The following is a 14,594-nucleotide window of genomic DNA, read 5'->3' on the forward strand; positions in this document are numbered from 1 at the left end:
CCTAACCATAGTGTGGTGGCTCAGATAGTCATTTTCACAACGGTGGCTGTGTAACCAGTTCACCACAGTACAGCTTGGCTCAGTACTGGTATATCAAGGTTCACCCAACTCCCATGCCCAGCATGAACTCTTTGTTAGCCCCTAGCAGAGACACTATGCGATGGTTGCTTGATCGTTCTGAAAGGATCTAGTTTCTGTAAGCACTAAAAGGCTGAAACTCCCTAGCCCTCATGAGAGTTTCTGCCATGTTGCTTACACTGATCCAGTTCTTTCATATCCATCTTCGAAGGTCCACCAATAGCTGTCTGGTTATCCACACTCCAAGCTGGTACATATTCAATAATGATAAGCTTAAGCTTTCTGCTCATTTATTCAACTTGTGAAATACAAATATATTTGGTTGCAGTCATTAACAGGTTTCAGCCACCTAGACCTGGCATACTAGCCTGAATCTCAGGATTCGCTGCACCCTGGCTGTTCATGTGGAAGTTAGAACAGTGGTCCACATTGTTCGGAGAGTTTGACACAAGTGCGTAGTGAGAGAGTGGACTGTAGTGAGAGAGTGGACTGTAGTGAGAGAGTGGACTGTAGTGAGAGAGTGGACTGTAGTGAGAGAGTGGACTGTAGTGATTGAGTGGACTGTAGTGAGAGGCTGCCATCTAGCGGTAGTAAACAGTATGACAACCATTAAAGGTGTAAGGCAGGGCTCTAACTCTGGTTCATTACAGTTATCTAAAAACTGTACTTTGAGTCAAGGCAGATCAACTCAATAACCGTTCTTAAAGGACTAATAATTCTCTAAATTGAACTTTAAGCTGAAACCAACTGGTGTAGATAGGGTTAATGTGCATACATGTACACAGTTCACTACACCATGAGGGGGGAAAACTACTACTATACCCAAAAACATGTACTCTGGGAAGTGTTATAAATACTGGGCTAGATGAGGAAAATCCCCAAACTGAAAGACACTGACAGTTTATACACAGTTAATGTTTTATTAAAAAAAAGAACTTACAGTTTATTTATACACAACTATTTATGAGGTTATAATCCTGTAGACAGAGAGCAGTGGAGGCTGCCGGGAGGAGATATAGGAGGATGGGCTCATTGTAATGGCTGGAATGTTAGAAATGGAACAGAGTTGTGGTTTCCATGTTTTCGATACCGTTCCATTGATTCCATTCCAGCCATTACAATGAGCCCATCCTCCTATAGCTCCTCCCAGCAGCCTCCTCTGATAGAGAGCGTCTGTCTTGTGACAAGCATGCCCACTTCACAATGCAGAGTAAACGGAGAGGAGAAAATGTAGAAGAGAGAGAGGGGATGAGGGACGAGGGAAGAGGACTGAAATTCACGTAAGACCAAGGACAGATAAAAATAAAACACCCCTGACTTAAGTAGTAGACAGGTACCAAATAGAGTTCCTATAATGTTTTTTTGTTAAGCAATTTTCCATGTCGTGTGCCCAATGTCCCCTGTAGTGAAAGCAGTAGGACTGTGTGAGTGTGGTGCGTTCCACTCTGGAGAAGCACAAAGACAGAACGTGAGGTGCACATGATGAGTCGAGCCCCTCCACACCAGATGCATGCAAGACAAGTGCATGGGAGAGGTACTGTACAGTCAATACAGGGGTCAGGGGTGACGTCACGAAACAGGACTGGGGGGGGGGGATGGTGCAGATGGAAGCCAGGCCTCTACTTTCCCCTCTAATGTAATAGTCTGGACAGAAGCCACCAGCTGAGTCCCTCAGTACTGACTTCACTATGCACAAAGTGTGGTTGGGTGTGGGTGTGTGTGTGTGTGTAAGAGATTGGGTGTGTGTGCGTGGGGCTATGTACCACTATCTCTTAGTAACACTAACCTTTACTACAGTAATTGGTTTGGCCCCCTCCCACCTCGATATTACTTGGAACAGGTTGACTTGGGTCAGTGTTGATAGTGTGTTGGGGGAAATTAGATCTCACATTGGTACACCTATGGTCTAATGTATTTAAGAGAGCGAGGGGCTAAAAATCTAGTAGTGAAACTTTTTCACAATCTTTTCAAAAATAATTTCAAATCAAAGTTGCAACAGAAGCACACATGTTTATTGGAGATTTTTGGATTGTAAGAGTCATTGAGTCCTCGACTTGGGAATTAAAAACAAACAGAAAAACAAAGGTTAGAAATAGTCCTCTCATCATTGAATTAGTTTGGGGGGAATAAAAAGGAGTGAAAGAAAACAAAATGTTTACCATAGCAACAGACCACAGCTGAGTACATGTCGTCTTTGGATCGCCCCGTTTGTGGGAACATCGACACTTCTGCTTGAAAACCAAAACCATAGTTATAACAAGGACAACACAAGAGCACTCTCTTTAAAAATACCGAAATATCACATTTGCTCCCCTATGCAAGTGTCCAAAACACAAAATGGCCTCCATTGCCTTTCTCCACTTATTCTGATGGGACTTATTTTTCTTTCTTTTTCACTTTGGTACAATACTGCATAAATGTGAAAAAGGGAGAAAAAAACATCATTAAATCCAAACTGAATACTTAAAATAGAAAGAAAATTCAAGTTCTAATTCTCTTCAGCATGACACAATTTGGCTGAAGCCTAAGTACATACACCTTTGTTTTAACAGCGGTGCCCGTAAATGATTTGATTAAAAACGAGAAAGAAAAGCGAAGGTTTCAATATAGAGTGAATAAATATAGGCAGCTCAGGAAACGGCAGAAGCCAATTGCAAGGTACTCTGCTGCGTATCCTTGTGACATCATTCAGTTTTTGCAGGCTCCATTTGGCCTGTTAGGAAACATGGGAACCCCAAACCCACTTTCCTGTCTTATACCAGGCAATAGATTGGAACCCAATCCATATTTGACCATCTTTATCCAGGAGCCTTGAACAGTCAAGCTTTTAGGGAACACTGAAATTAAAAACAAAGAAAAACGTGGTCTCCCATCCAAACTCTATCCCAATGTGGCCTTGATCACACTGCGCAGTGTCTGATACTTTCAACAGGCCCAATGCTTTTGTTTTGCACAGACTATCATACATTCAGTCTAGTTTCTCCACCAGTCAATTCATTGCAATTGTCTGGAATCACTCTCACGTTGATCTGTACATCTCTGAAGGGGACCAGCAGGTATAGATCCATGGAATATCTGATGTAAACCCTACAATGGACATTACCTTCAAACTTAAAAATCAGCTATTGTTGTTTTACTTATCAGACAATTGCCTGAAACAAGCTAACTCTGAAATATACCCATATCTTTAGTTGAAGACACCGCCCAGTAAACTAACAATCGCTACATCAAGTCAAAAACACATATCATAGTTTAGCGCGAGCAATAGGCAAAGTTGGTCATTTCAACAATGTTAGCAAAAAAAGACCTGCAGATATCCCCCCTGCATTTTCCCCCATCTAAGAGTGAAGGGTAACCCAGGTAAATCACTAAGCCTTGTACACAACGCAACTCAATACTTCAGACAGTAGCCACACAAGCAGTACTACTTTAGTTGAGCCCTACACTAGCCTAGCGCAATACAGACCAACACAACGTCACTTCTGGATCATGCCCAAACTGTACAGAATGATGTCCCCCCCACCCAAAAAAATCCTGTCTTTGCCACCAAAATAAACAAGGTCCAAATCATCTAGGAGGGAGGAGTTTGTAGGAAATAAAACCTTGTGCTTTTCTTTTTTTACAAAAATGCTTCTTGCAATTTTTTTCTACACTCCTGTAACTTTTTTACAAAAACAGAGCGGAGGAGAATTTGTTAGGTGTCTGTGCTGTGGCCGGTGAGGTAAGGTCGGCCACTTCTACCTCACTTTCCAACACATCAGCGTTTAATCCCTCATTCTGGGCATTATTCACCCCTAACAAACTTCAGTGGATACACAATACCTATGGCGTTCCAGGAAGTGATGTACTTTTCTAAAGGGGTACAGGTAGTCTGACAGCCACACCAGCTCGGACAGGCTCAGAGAGATGTAAGCGCTTTGATTGACGCGCTGGCTCGGTTCATAAGGCTCTAATGAGAAAGGTGAAGTATCACTGTACAAGCTAGGTGCTGCACACACACACACACACACAATAGGCAGCTCCTAACCCCAGCCAAATGAAAAGCACAAATGAACACTAGAAAAACAACATTGGTGAAAGAAAATAGATATTGAAGCTGCAATTCCCCTCTTTCATATTACTTTAAAATACCCAATCACCTGTCTAGCAGGACAAGTCGACAGCCAACGCCGGCAGGGTGATGTATCCAATTCAAATCCAACTTTACCATTCAAACAAAAATCAAATCCAGACAGGTACGAATTCGGCTGAAGACCTGGACCATAATTGCCATGACGATGAATATGAGCTAACTCTCTAGTTCCTCTTCAACACATTCATGAGATAAAGAGAAGGGAAATCCCCTGGTGCCCACCTCCCACTCAGCCCAGCCTATAGAGCTAGTCTCCATTTTGTCCGGTAGTTGGTGCAGTGAGGGTAAGGCCGAAGGTCACCGGGTCAAAGGGGACATTCCAACTACCGGTGGAATGTGGGGACTGCTACCGCTAAGTCCAACGCACCTTTACAGGGATTGAAGGAGGAGAAAGCGACTGGGACATGGCAAAAACACAAAGCGGGTGGTGTGTGATATACGCCGAGGCTTGATATCCACAAAAATCCTTGTTTTAGCAATAATAATAATAATAATAATACAATTTAAAAAAATCAACTTATATGAATATGATGTCTGCTTTCTCATGGTTAGGAAATCATACAGTCTGTGGTTTTAAAGGGGAGTTGTCTCCCATCACTACAACTCCATATCCTGGGCTTCGTCTTCAGAGAAATCCGACATGGAGCTTTCCGATGAGGAGTCGCCCTGGCCCTCCTCCTGCTCCTTGAGAGCCTCCTCTGTTGCATATTTCTGGATGTACTCTGTGGAGAGCAAGGCAGCAGGGTCAGTAAGACTCAAACTCGTTGGCTAAGAGCTCCGAGCCAGGGAGCAAACAGGCGTTTTAAACAGGGAACAAAGCATCAGCCAGGAGTGACAGACAAGACACACTTTACTATATCAAATCTGAACAAAAGGGTAGACTATGGCTTAAGGCAGGGGTATCTACTTCACATGATCAAATAGTAATAATAAAAATAATGCACAAACATAACAAAAATGTAGCTGCTGTATGTCAAAGTATATTATTGACCAACAGTATTAATTTCATTAGTGAGCCTCCTGATTCTACATGGACCCATTACGCGACGTTTGAAATGAACATCTGCACTTTGAATTCCCTTGAGACAGACAACACTGAGAAAGCAAGGCGTAGGGAGAGAAGCGTACCTTTGATTTTCTGTTTGTACTCCTCTGGTCGGTGGAGGTACATGGCGGCTGCGTCTCCGTTCAGCGGGTCGATGGGGTTGGGGTATGCCAGCAGCTGAGGCAGGAACGACTCAAAGATATTGGTGAGATCTGTGGGAGTGGACGAGAGAGGCAGTGAGAGACAGAACAGAATGTTATCGATAAAACAGGGCACAATGAACATACATATGACTTGCTAAATACAATTAAAGCATTCTTTAAAAAAATAATTTCTGACATAACTGGATAGGTGATGGTTATGTAATAGAACCCTTGCTTACACCTACCCAATCATTTTAGCATTGGGCTTCTATGTAGAAATAAAATAAAAATCATCCTGCCAGAGGAAGGACCTTCCACTAGACATGCAGAGACAAAGCAAGGCCTGCAACTGTAAGAAAATTAGCACTCAACGGAAAATGGGCAATGCTGCAGATGTCTACTGGGTGCAATGATTTATATATACACACTAGATGACCCTTAGGGGGTACTGTTTCGAAGCCGCCACACCTCCATCTTGGAACTCCCCCACCATTGGAAGATATAGAAATGCATTTATTAATGTCTACATTTGTTTTTACCACATTTACTCTATTACAGACTTAATTATATTATGTGAGCTAAACATAATAAAAATATATATTTTTTCCTTTAAAGCATATATATTTTTTTGACTATTAATATTATTGTCCCCACGACAACAACAAAATACATGTAATCTTGTCCTTGAAACATTTAATATAAATACTGTAGAATTCCACTCATTCTTACGGAGGACTGCTCCTACTGGGGAGTGCCAATATGGCTGACCGGTGGCTTCAAAGCCTCTCAATGGCCAATACACAGCATCAGCAATCCAGGGTTTATATACATTGACTGGGTGTAAAAGTACAAATATAACGAGAAAATACATTACTGGGTAAAACTGTAGACTGACTGTAACCCAGTGTATGTTCCCTACCCACAATCAGGACCTAGGCCTAGAGTAGACAACGCTTCATTGATTGGCTTGTTTTTGTCCCAAGCCCTCCACTACAGTTCTGGAAATCTAATTTGTTAGAGCTCTCAAAGTCCATTACACTGCTGGAAGTCCACACAAAGCCCACAATAGCCAAATCAAACATATTAGCTCATCAACTTGAGTGACTCATCTCGAACAACAAAGCCGCGGTCCAAAACACACAGAACGAACCCTGCGTGGAATGAACCAGGAGGCTTCAGAACTTCAATAATCTTCTGATAACAAATCCATTCCATATTGATTAGTCTCTAAAAACCTTCAGTTTCTATTTATTTATTTATTTTATTTCACCTTTATTTAACCAGGTAGGCAAGTTGAGAACAAGTTCTCATTTACAATTGCGACCTGGCCAAGATAAAGCAAAGCAGTTTGACACATACAACAACACAGAGTTACACATGGAGTAAAACAAACATGCAGTCAACAATACAGTAGAAAAATAAGTCTATATACAATGTGAGCAAATGAGGTGAGATAAGGGAGGTAAAGGCAAAAAAGGCCATGGTGGCAAAGTAAATACAATATAGCAAGTAAAACACTGGAATGGTAGATTTGTTATTTGAAGAAAGTTCAAATTTAAAATATAAATAATATGGTGCAAAGGAGCAAAATAAATAAATAAAATAAATAAATACAGTAGGGGGAAGAGGTAGTAGTTTGGGCTAAATTATAGATGGGCTATGTACAGGTGCAGTAATCTGTGAGCTGCTCTGACAGCTGGTGCTTAAAGCTAGTGAGGGAGATAAGTGTTTCCAGTTTCAGAGATTTTTGTAGTTCGTTCCAGTCATTGGCAGCAGAGAACTGGAAGGAGAGACGACCAAAGGAGGAGTTGGCTTTAGGGGTGACCAGCAGTGTCGGCTGGTTTTTGGTTTCTCCTTTCAGTTAAGACCTAGACAACCAGGTGAGGGGAGTTCCTTACTAATTAGTGACCTTAAATCATCAATCAAGTACAAAGATGGGGTGAAAAAACCTGCAGACTGAGAAACTGGTCATTATTACTGAGGAATTCATTGCGATATGAAGGGGGGACAGACAGACAACCAGTGCGGTTTTGTTCTCTCAGCTGAAGAGTTGTTTATTATTAGTGTCAGGAGAAGCAGCTAGGCTGTCTGTTTTCTGACTTTGCTGGCTCAGGGTATTACCTTGTTAGCCTTCTAGCACCAGTAAGAGGATTACAGGAGAACTGACCGCGTGCGCTCCTACATGAAGCCACAACCAACACTTTTTACACTTGTTTCTCCAGTGACGCCAGCGGTCATGGTTTTGTTTTGTTTTACACTGGACAGGGGAGCCGTGGCCCATGTGCCCGTGTCTCACATACGCATAGACAAACACACACACACACCTCCAAAACATCCAAGCTCTGAGCCACCCCACTCACCGTAAAGGGCTGTCCACGTCTGGTTGATGACATCTAAACACACTGTTCCTGACCTGGAGATGAGAGGAGAAGAGAGGGGGTTAAGGAGGAGGCTCTCTTAGACACTTCCTCTCTACACAACATGAGGAGCGCCCCAAAGTGACGTTGGTGGCAGAGGGGAATACATTCCTTAAAAATGACCCACTGAAATGCTCGAGGCAGTGTTTTCATCATGACTGTTTTGATGTTTTGTATTCACGTCAGATTATTATGGTCAGTTAACGTAGAGGATCAGACTGTTGTTCTGTGCTTTAGATCCTCCAATGACCCCTCTCACCATTTGGGAGACAAGCCAAACAACCCACTGATGTCCTTGAATGGAAATTCAATGAAATTGAATTATATTACGCTACAGGTCCTTAGAGATGGGTATGCAGGTGGGGTCATCACTAGACGCTTGCGCAAGCTCATTAGCTATTCATCCTTATTTACGGGTTAGGGTCAAAAGGTCAGGGCCAGGGTTAAGGTCAGAGTTAAGGTCAGGGCCAGGGTTAAGGTCAGGGCCAGGGTTAAGGTCAGGGCCAGGGTTAAGGTCAGGGCCAGGGTTAAGGTCAGGGCCAGGGTTAAGGTCAGGGCCAGGGTTAAGGTCAGAGCTGGTGGTTTAAGATGGATGTGGTTAGAAAAGCTCCCTGCTGCCATTGGTTCCAGCAACACAAGACAAGGTGATGAGTCTCATGAGAGAGCACCCTCTACTATTTCAGTGTTCCTTTGAAATCAGAAGTCGTGATCAACTTACGCTTCATCGATGTTGGGATGGAAGATTTTATTCATGAATCCTGCAAGCGAAAGAGAAAAACAATACGTAAGTCAAGTATAGATGTTACGGGTTACTTCTAGTAAGAGGGAGCCGTACTACAATGGCTGACCCTGTAAAACTGCACCTATCCCGTGTTTGTGACAATAACAACACATATCTATATATTTTTTGTGTGTGTGTCAACTGAGAAATGAACCCCCACCGGCTCAATGCCTTCCCCCTACCTATTGATGGGGATTTGAAAGGGTATTTGTCCGGTAGATCTACTCGCACCTTCCATACGCCCCCCTCATACGCTGCTGGATGGGAGGAGACACAGAGAGAGAAGGGAGATAACAGACATGCTACAAGAAAAGATCACATATGCACATCCAGTGTCTTTGAGCAGCTACTGGACATCAAAACGGTAAAAAGTAGAATTAGAGACTCCGCAGGTCGCAATCTAGACCTACGAGACTCCGCAGGTCGCAATCTAGACCTACGAGACTCCGCAGGTCGCAATCTAGACCTACGAGACTCCGCAGGTCGCAATCTAGACCTACGAGACTCCGCAGGTCGCAATCTAGACCTACGAGACTCCGCAGGTCGCAATCTAGACCTACGAGACTCCGCAGGTCGCAATCTAGACCTACGAGACTCCGCAGGTCGCAATCTAGACCTACGAGACTCCGCAGGTCGCAATCTAGACCTACGAGACTCCGCAGGTCGCAATCTAGACCTACGAGACTCCGCAGGTCGCAATCTAGACCTACGAGACTCTGCAGGTCGCAATCTAGACCTACGAGACTCTATGCTGCCATGTGGTTGATTGGTGACCAACATTTTCACCAATAAACCACATTAGGAACATAGATTGCGATGTGCGGTGCCTTTTCTCCATGCATGTACATAGACATGTAGGATTCAGTCCTAGGTTCACAGTATCTGGTATTTAAATTTTTTTTTTTTTAAACTTGGTGTATTTGAGTATTTTCAAATGCACAGCCCAAAACAAGTACTTTTGAGTATTTGAATGGTTATTTGTAAAAAACAAACATAGTTGACAGCATTTTCAAATACATGTGAGTGTATTTGAGTATATCAACTACTTTCCAAGTGTATTTCCAAATACATTAAAATATTCAACAACAATAAGATATGTGAATACTTTGAATGCATGTGAAAGTAAGATCTGAAATAGTACCTCAACCCAGGTTTGGTAGGCTTATATACTAATGACATCACTGAGGGAGATACTTAATATGAGTACAGGGATTACAGCAGAGAGACTGAACCATAGAAACCCTATGGACTTGACACTGCAAGGCTGTAGCCCTTCACAATGGTCAGAGGAGCAGTCTTCTCTCTCCACACCACTGACGACAACAGTCTTCTCTCTCCACACCACTGACGACAACAGTCTTCTCTCTCCACACCACTGACAACAGTCTTCTCTCTCCACACCACTGACAACAGTCTTCTCTCTCCACACCACTGACAACAGTCTTCTCTCTCCACACCACTGACAACAGTCTTCTCTCTCCACACCACTGACAACAGTCTTCTCTCTCCACACCACTGACATCAACAGTCAGAGGAACAGTCTTCTCCACACCACTGACATAAACAGGCAGCGTGGAGGTAAAATGAGCGAGCGTTGATTTTCCTTTGAGTCTACACAGTAATGTATTTTAGCCATAGGCAGCGAAGAGCTCTTTACTTCCAGATCAATCTCCATAATATAAAGATATCCCATGACTGGGTCCCAATGGAGAGGGCTTGTGTGTGTGTCATGAACTACCAGAATACCTGGTGGGGAACCAGAGGGTCGTGCCGAACTGGAACGGGACAGCACATGCATACACACACAGAAAACACACTAGTGTACACACCCCAAAGAGTCATTTCCCAGATTGCTGTTGTCTGCATCATAACCACACACACAAACTTCCTCTATTGCTGTGCAATCAGGGGAGGGTTTGGTGCTACAGACGTTGTGAAAAACATGGTGAGAAGCATCTCCACCTACACCTTCTGTACAGGCCACGTTCCAATCCATTTTACACACTGCCCTCGAACTTCACTCAGCATTCAGACCAGGAGGCGGACATTCCTGTGGTAGCTGACCTGAGGGCTTCAGTCCAACAGGACCATCATAACTGAATCTCTGTTGTGGTACTCTTATGAGTAAACTTCAGACATGATAGTGATTCATGACATGAACAAATACTTGAAACCTGTGATAGTTAGTGGTTTTTCACTTCAAAGTCAACGTTTGTCAGACGCTTTCAGACCACAAAGTGGTTAAAGTCCGCGATTAATGTTAATGAACTAGGCGATCACTTTAACGATGGAGAATGTCTGAAGTTATTTGATTAGGGGCGGGACTTCAAAATGGCATCTTGACCAAAAGGCAGTTAATAGGTAAATAGGACAGAAACATTTCCATAATATAAGACACTTACTTCCTTGTTGTCCATAAAACTTCACTACAAATTCATTGAGTCCGCTGAGGATCGTGACTTCGTGCTTGCTCTCAATGCTGTGTTGGAGGAGGTTAAGGATAAATGGACACTGGATTTGAATGACAAAACAACCTGAAATGCTAGCGGAGGTGGCTGCAGCTAAATAAATAATACAATCTGTCATTTCTCTTTGTTTTGGGTCACACAAATGTTCCAACTCATTAATATGATAATGCACCTGCTGATGGGGAAACGCCTTCTCTGTGGAATGTCACCACAAGCTTCCTCACAAGGGAGTTGAGGAGAAAACACTATAAACGGGTTGGTCGTTTAGCAACAAAACTGACACGTGCACAACTATGGGCCAAAACTGACACGTGCGCAACTATGGGCCAAAACTGACACGTGCGCAACTATGGGCCAAAACTGAGGGGTTGCTGACAACATATTTGGGGCGGCAGGTAGCCTAGTGGTTAGAGCGTTGGACTAGTAACCGAAAGGTTGCTGGATCGAATCCCTGAGCTGACAAGGTAAACATCTGTCGTTCTGCCCCTGAACAAGGCAGTTAACCCACTGTTCCCCGGTAGGCCGTCATCGTAAATAAGAATTTGTTCTTAACTGACTTGCATGGTTAAATAAAATAAATATTTAGTCTCCATTGTTTATTGAAAACAAATACATCTGCAAAATGAGCACTTTTTGTCTCTCCAACACTTTGTTACAGTTGGTTTGCTAACTAGAGAATTTTAGCCATATTAGCGTAAAGGTGACATACAAGACATGATATCAAGAACAACATGGAACGAGCTGAAACGAGCCACCTACGATTCTCTGCTCAGCAATTTCTTGTCATTGTAGCTAGCTATTTGACCATCCAAAACCATACCACAGCCCCCCCCCCCATTTAAGCGTGTGCATCATTGTCAGCTAACCAGACCTCTCTCTCCTCCGTCTCTCCCGCCTTTCCTCGACTACCCTCTGATCTGTCAGTACGTCTATGAAATCAACGTCAACAATTAGCTGGATTATTACGCTTCCTTCATATCCACACACGTGCGTGCCATGCCACCCACACACCTCTGCTGATCCAGACGTGTTGCCCATCCACTCAAACAGATAATAGCACCCCCACCCCCTCTTATTATCTCTAGTGTCACCATTCTCCAGGAAAGGGAGCCCAAACACCAGGGCCATCAGATCAGACTCCAGTTTTCAAAACACACACACCCCCTCACTAGTCAACATGATACAGTACAGACAGGAAAAGACAGTAAGACCCAGAGACAACTGGTTTTACCACACTGCTACTGTTGTCAACCTGGCCTTTTACCACACTGCTACTGTTGTCAACCTGGCCTTTTACCACACTGCTACTGTTGTCAACCTGGCCTTTTACCACACTGCTACTGTTGTCAACCTGGCCTTTTACCACACTGCTACTGTTGTCAACCTGGCCTTTTACCACACTGCTACTGTTGTCAACCTGGCCTTTTACCACACTGCTACTGTTGTCAACCTGGCCTTTTACCACACTGCTACTGTTGTCAACCTGGCCTTTTACCACACTGCTACTGTTGTCAACCTGGCCTTTTACCACACTGCTACTGTTGTCAACCTGGCCTTTTACCACACTGCTACTGTTGTCAACCTGGCCTTTTACCACACTGCTACTGTTGTCAACCTGGCCTTTTACCACACTGCTACTGTTGTCAACCTGGCCTTTTACCACACTGCTACTGTTGTCAACCTGGCCTTTTACCACACTGCTACTGTTGTCAACCTTGCCTTTTACCACACTGCTACTGTTGTCAACCTGGCCTTTTACCACACTGCTACTGTTGTCAACCTGGCCTTTTACCACACTGCTACTGTTGTCAACCTGGCCTTTTACCACACTGCTACTGTTGTCAACCTGGCCTTTTACCACACTGCTACTGTTGTCAACCTGGCCTTTTACCACACTGCTACTGTTGTCAACCTGGCCTTTTACCACACTGCTACTGTTGTCAACCTGGCCTTTTACCACACTGCTACTGTTGTCAACCTGGCCTTTTACCACACTGCTACTGTTCTCATCTGGGGGCTGGGAGCAGTATACAGCACACACACACTTTTTTAAAACCTTTATTTAACTAGGCAAGTCAGTTAAGAACAAATTGTTATTGACAATGACAGCCTAGGAACAGAACGACAGATTTTTACCTTGTCAGCTCAGGGATTCGATCTAGCAACCTTTCGTTTACTGGCCCAACACTAACCACTAGGCTGCATGCCGCCCCATAAGTCAAGCTCTGCAGATCTACAACACGTTTCAATAGAGTGAGAATCAAATGCTTTCAACAATTGGTGTTCTGTTGCTTTGTGTGGCGTTGTCTTTTACCTGTTATGTAAAGGGGTTGTGAGATTGGCCAATCTCTAGCCTGGTCCATAATCTGTATCTTTAGCCAACAGTCCTGGTGCTATTGTTGTCCTGCCATACATGACATGTTGAACAACACTCCTGGTGCTATTGTTGTCCTGCCATACATGACATGTTGAACAACACTCCTGGTGCTATTGTTGTCCTGCCATACATGACATGTTGAACAACACTCCTGGTGCTATTGTTGTCCTGCCATACATGACATGTTGAACAACAGTCCTGGTGCTATTGTTGTCCTGCCATACATGACATGTTGAACAACAGTCCTGGTGCTATTGTTGTCCTGCCATACATGACATGTTGAACAACAGTCCTGGTGCTATTGTTGTCCTGCCATACATGACATGTTGAACAACAGTCCTGGTGCTATTGTTGTCCTGCCATACATGACATGTTGAACAACACTCCTGGTGCTATTGTTGTCCTGCCATACATGACATGTTGAACAACAGTCCTGGTGCTATTGTTGTCCTGCCATACATGACATGTTGAACAACAGTCCTGGTGCTATTGTTGTCCTGCCATACATGACATGTTGAACAACAGTCCTGGTGCTATTGTTGCCCTGCCATACATGACATGTTGAACAACAGTCCTGGTGCTATTGTTGTCCTGCCATACATGACATGTTGAACAACAGTCCTGGTGCTATTGTTGTCCTGCCATACATGACATGTTGAACAACAGTCAGAGCCGGTGGCTGAATCAAGAGTGGCACATACAGATCTGGGACTAGGTTTGTGTTTCTCATGTGTTTGACTCCCTCATCTGGAGTGTGACGCCCATTTAAATCCTATACCAAAGAGACGTTGGATAATCTGCCAGTCTTCAGGTGGATCTCTCCTCTTCTGGCCATTTAATGCCCACGACTCCAGATACACCAAGTTAATTACAGTAATCACTGAGGATTTCATCCCAAATGGCACCCTATTCCATATATAGTGCACCACTTGGTCAAAAGTAGTGTATTACTTGGTCAAAAGTAGTGTACTACTTGGTCAAAAGTAGTGTACTACTTGGTCAAAAGTAGTGTACCATGTAGGGGATATGGTTCCCCCTACCCCTTAGCACAACCGGTTAAGAAAAGGATATCCCCCATCTCAGGTTACCACTCAGTACAGCATGGGGTCATGTTATCCCCCATCTCCCGTTACCACTCAGTACAGCATGGGGT

At 43.7% G+C, this 14,594-nt stretch overlaps 1 protein-coding gene across 4 annotated transcripts in view; it reads right to left on the reverse strand.

The window, feature by feature from the left end:
• Window positions 1–2,068: 2,068 nt before the first annotated feature.
• ube2h (ubiquitin-conjugating enzyme E2H (UBC8 homolog, yeast)) overlaps window positions 2,069–14,594 on the reverse strand; it is a 33,652-nt gene continuing 21,126 nt past the window's right edge. Inside the window, exons 2-7 of one of the 4 annotated variants that reach the window (XM_045721362.1) lie at window positions 10,999–11,075; window positions 8,779–8,850; window positions 8,534–8,573; window positions 7,759–7,811; window positions 5,339–5,467; window positions 2,069–4,932 (exon numbers count right to left, since the gene is read on the reverse strand). In XM_045721362.1, coding sequence (XP_045577318.1) covers window positions 4,808–4,932; window positions 5,339–5,467; window positions 7,759–7,811; window positions 8,534–8,573; window positions 8,779–8,850; window positions 10,999–11,075 — 496 coding nt within the window. In that variant the 3' untranslated portion in view covers window positions 2,069–4,807. 4 annotated transcript variants of the gene reach the window in all.

Source organism: Salmo salar, chromosome ssa07, assembly GCF_905237065.1.
Source record: "Salmo salar chromosome ssa07, Ssal_v3.1, whole genome shotgun sequence".
Classification (NCBI taxonomy): Eukaryota; Metazoa; Chordata; class Actinopteri; order Salmoniformes; family Salmonidae; genus Salmo; species Salmo salar.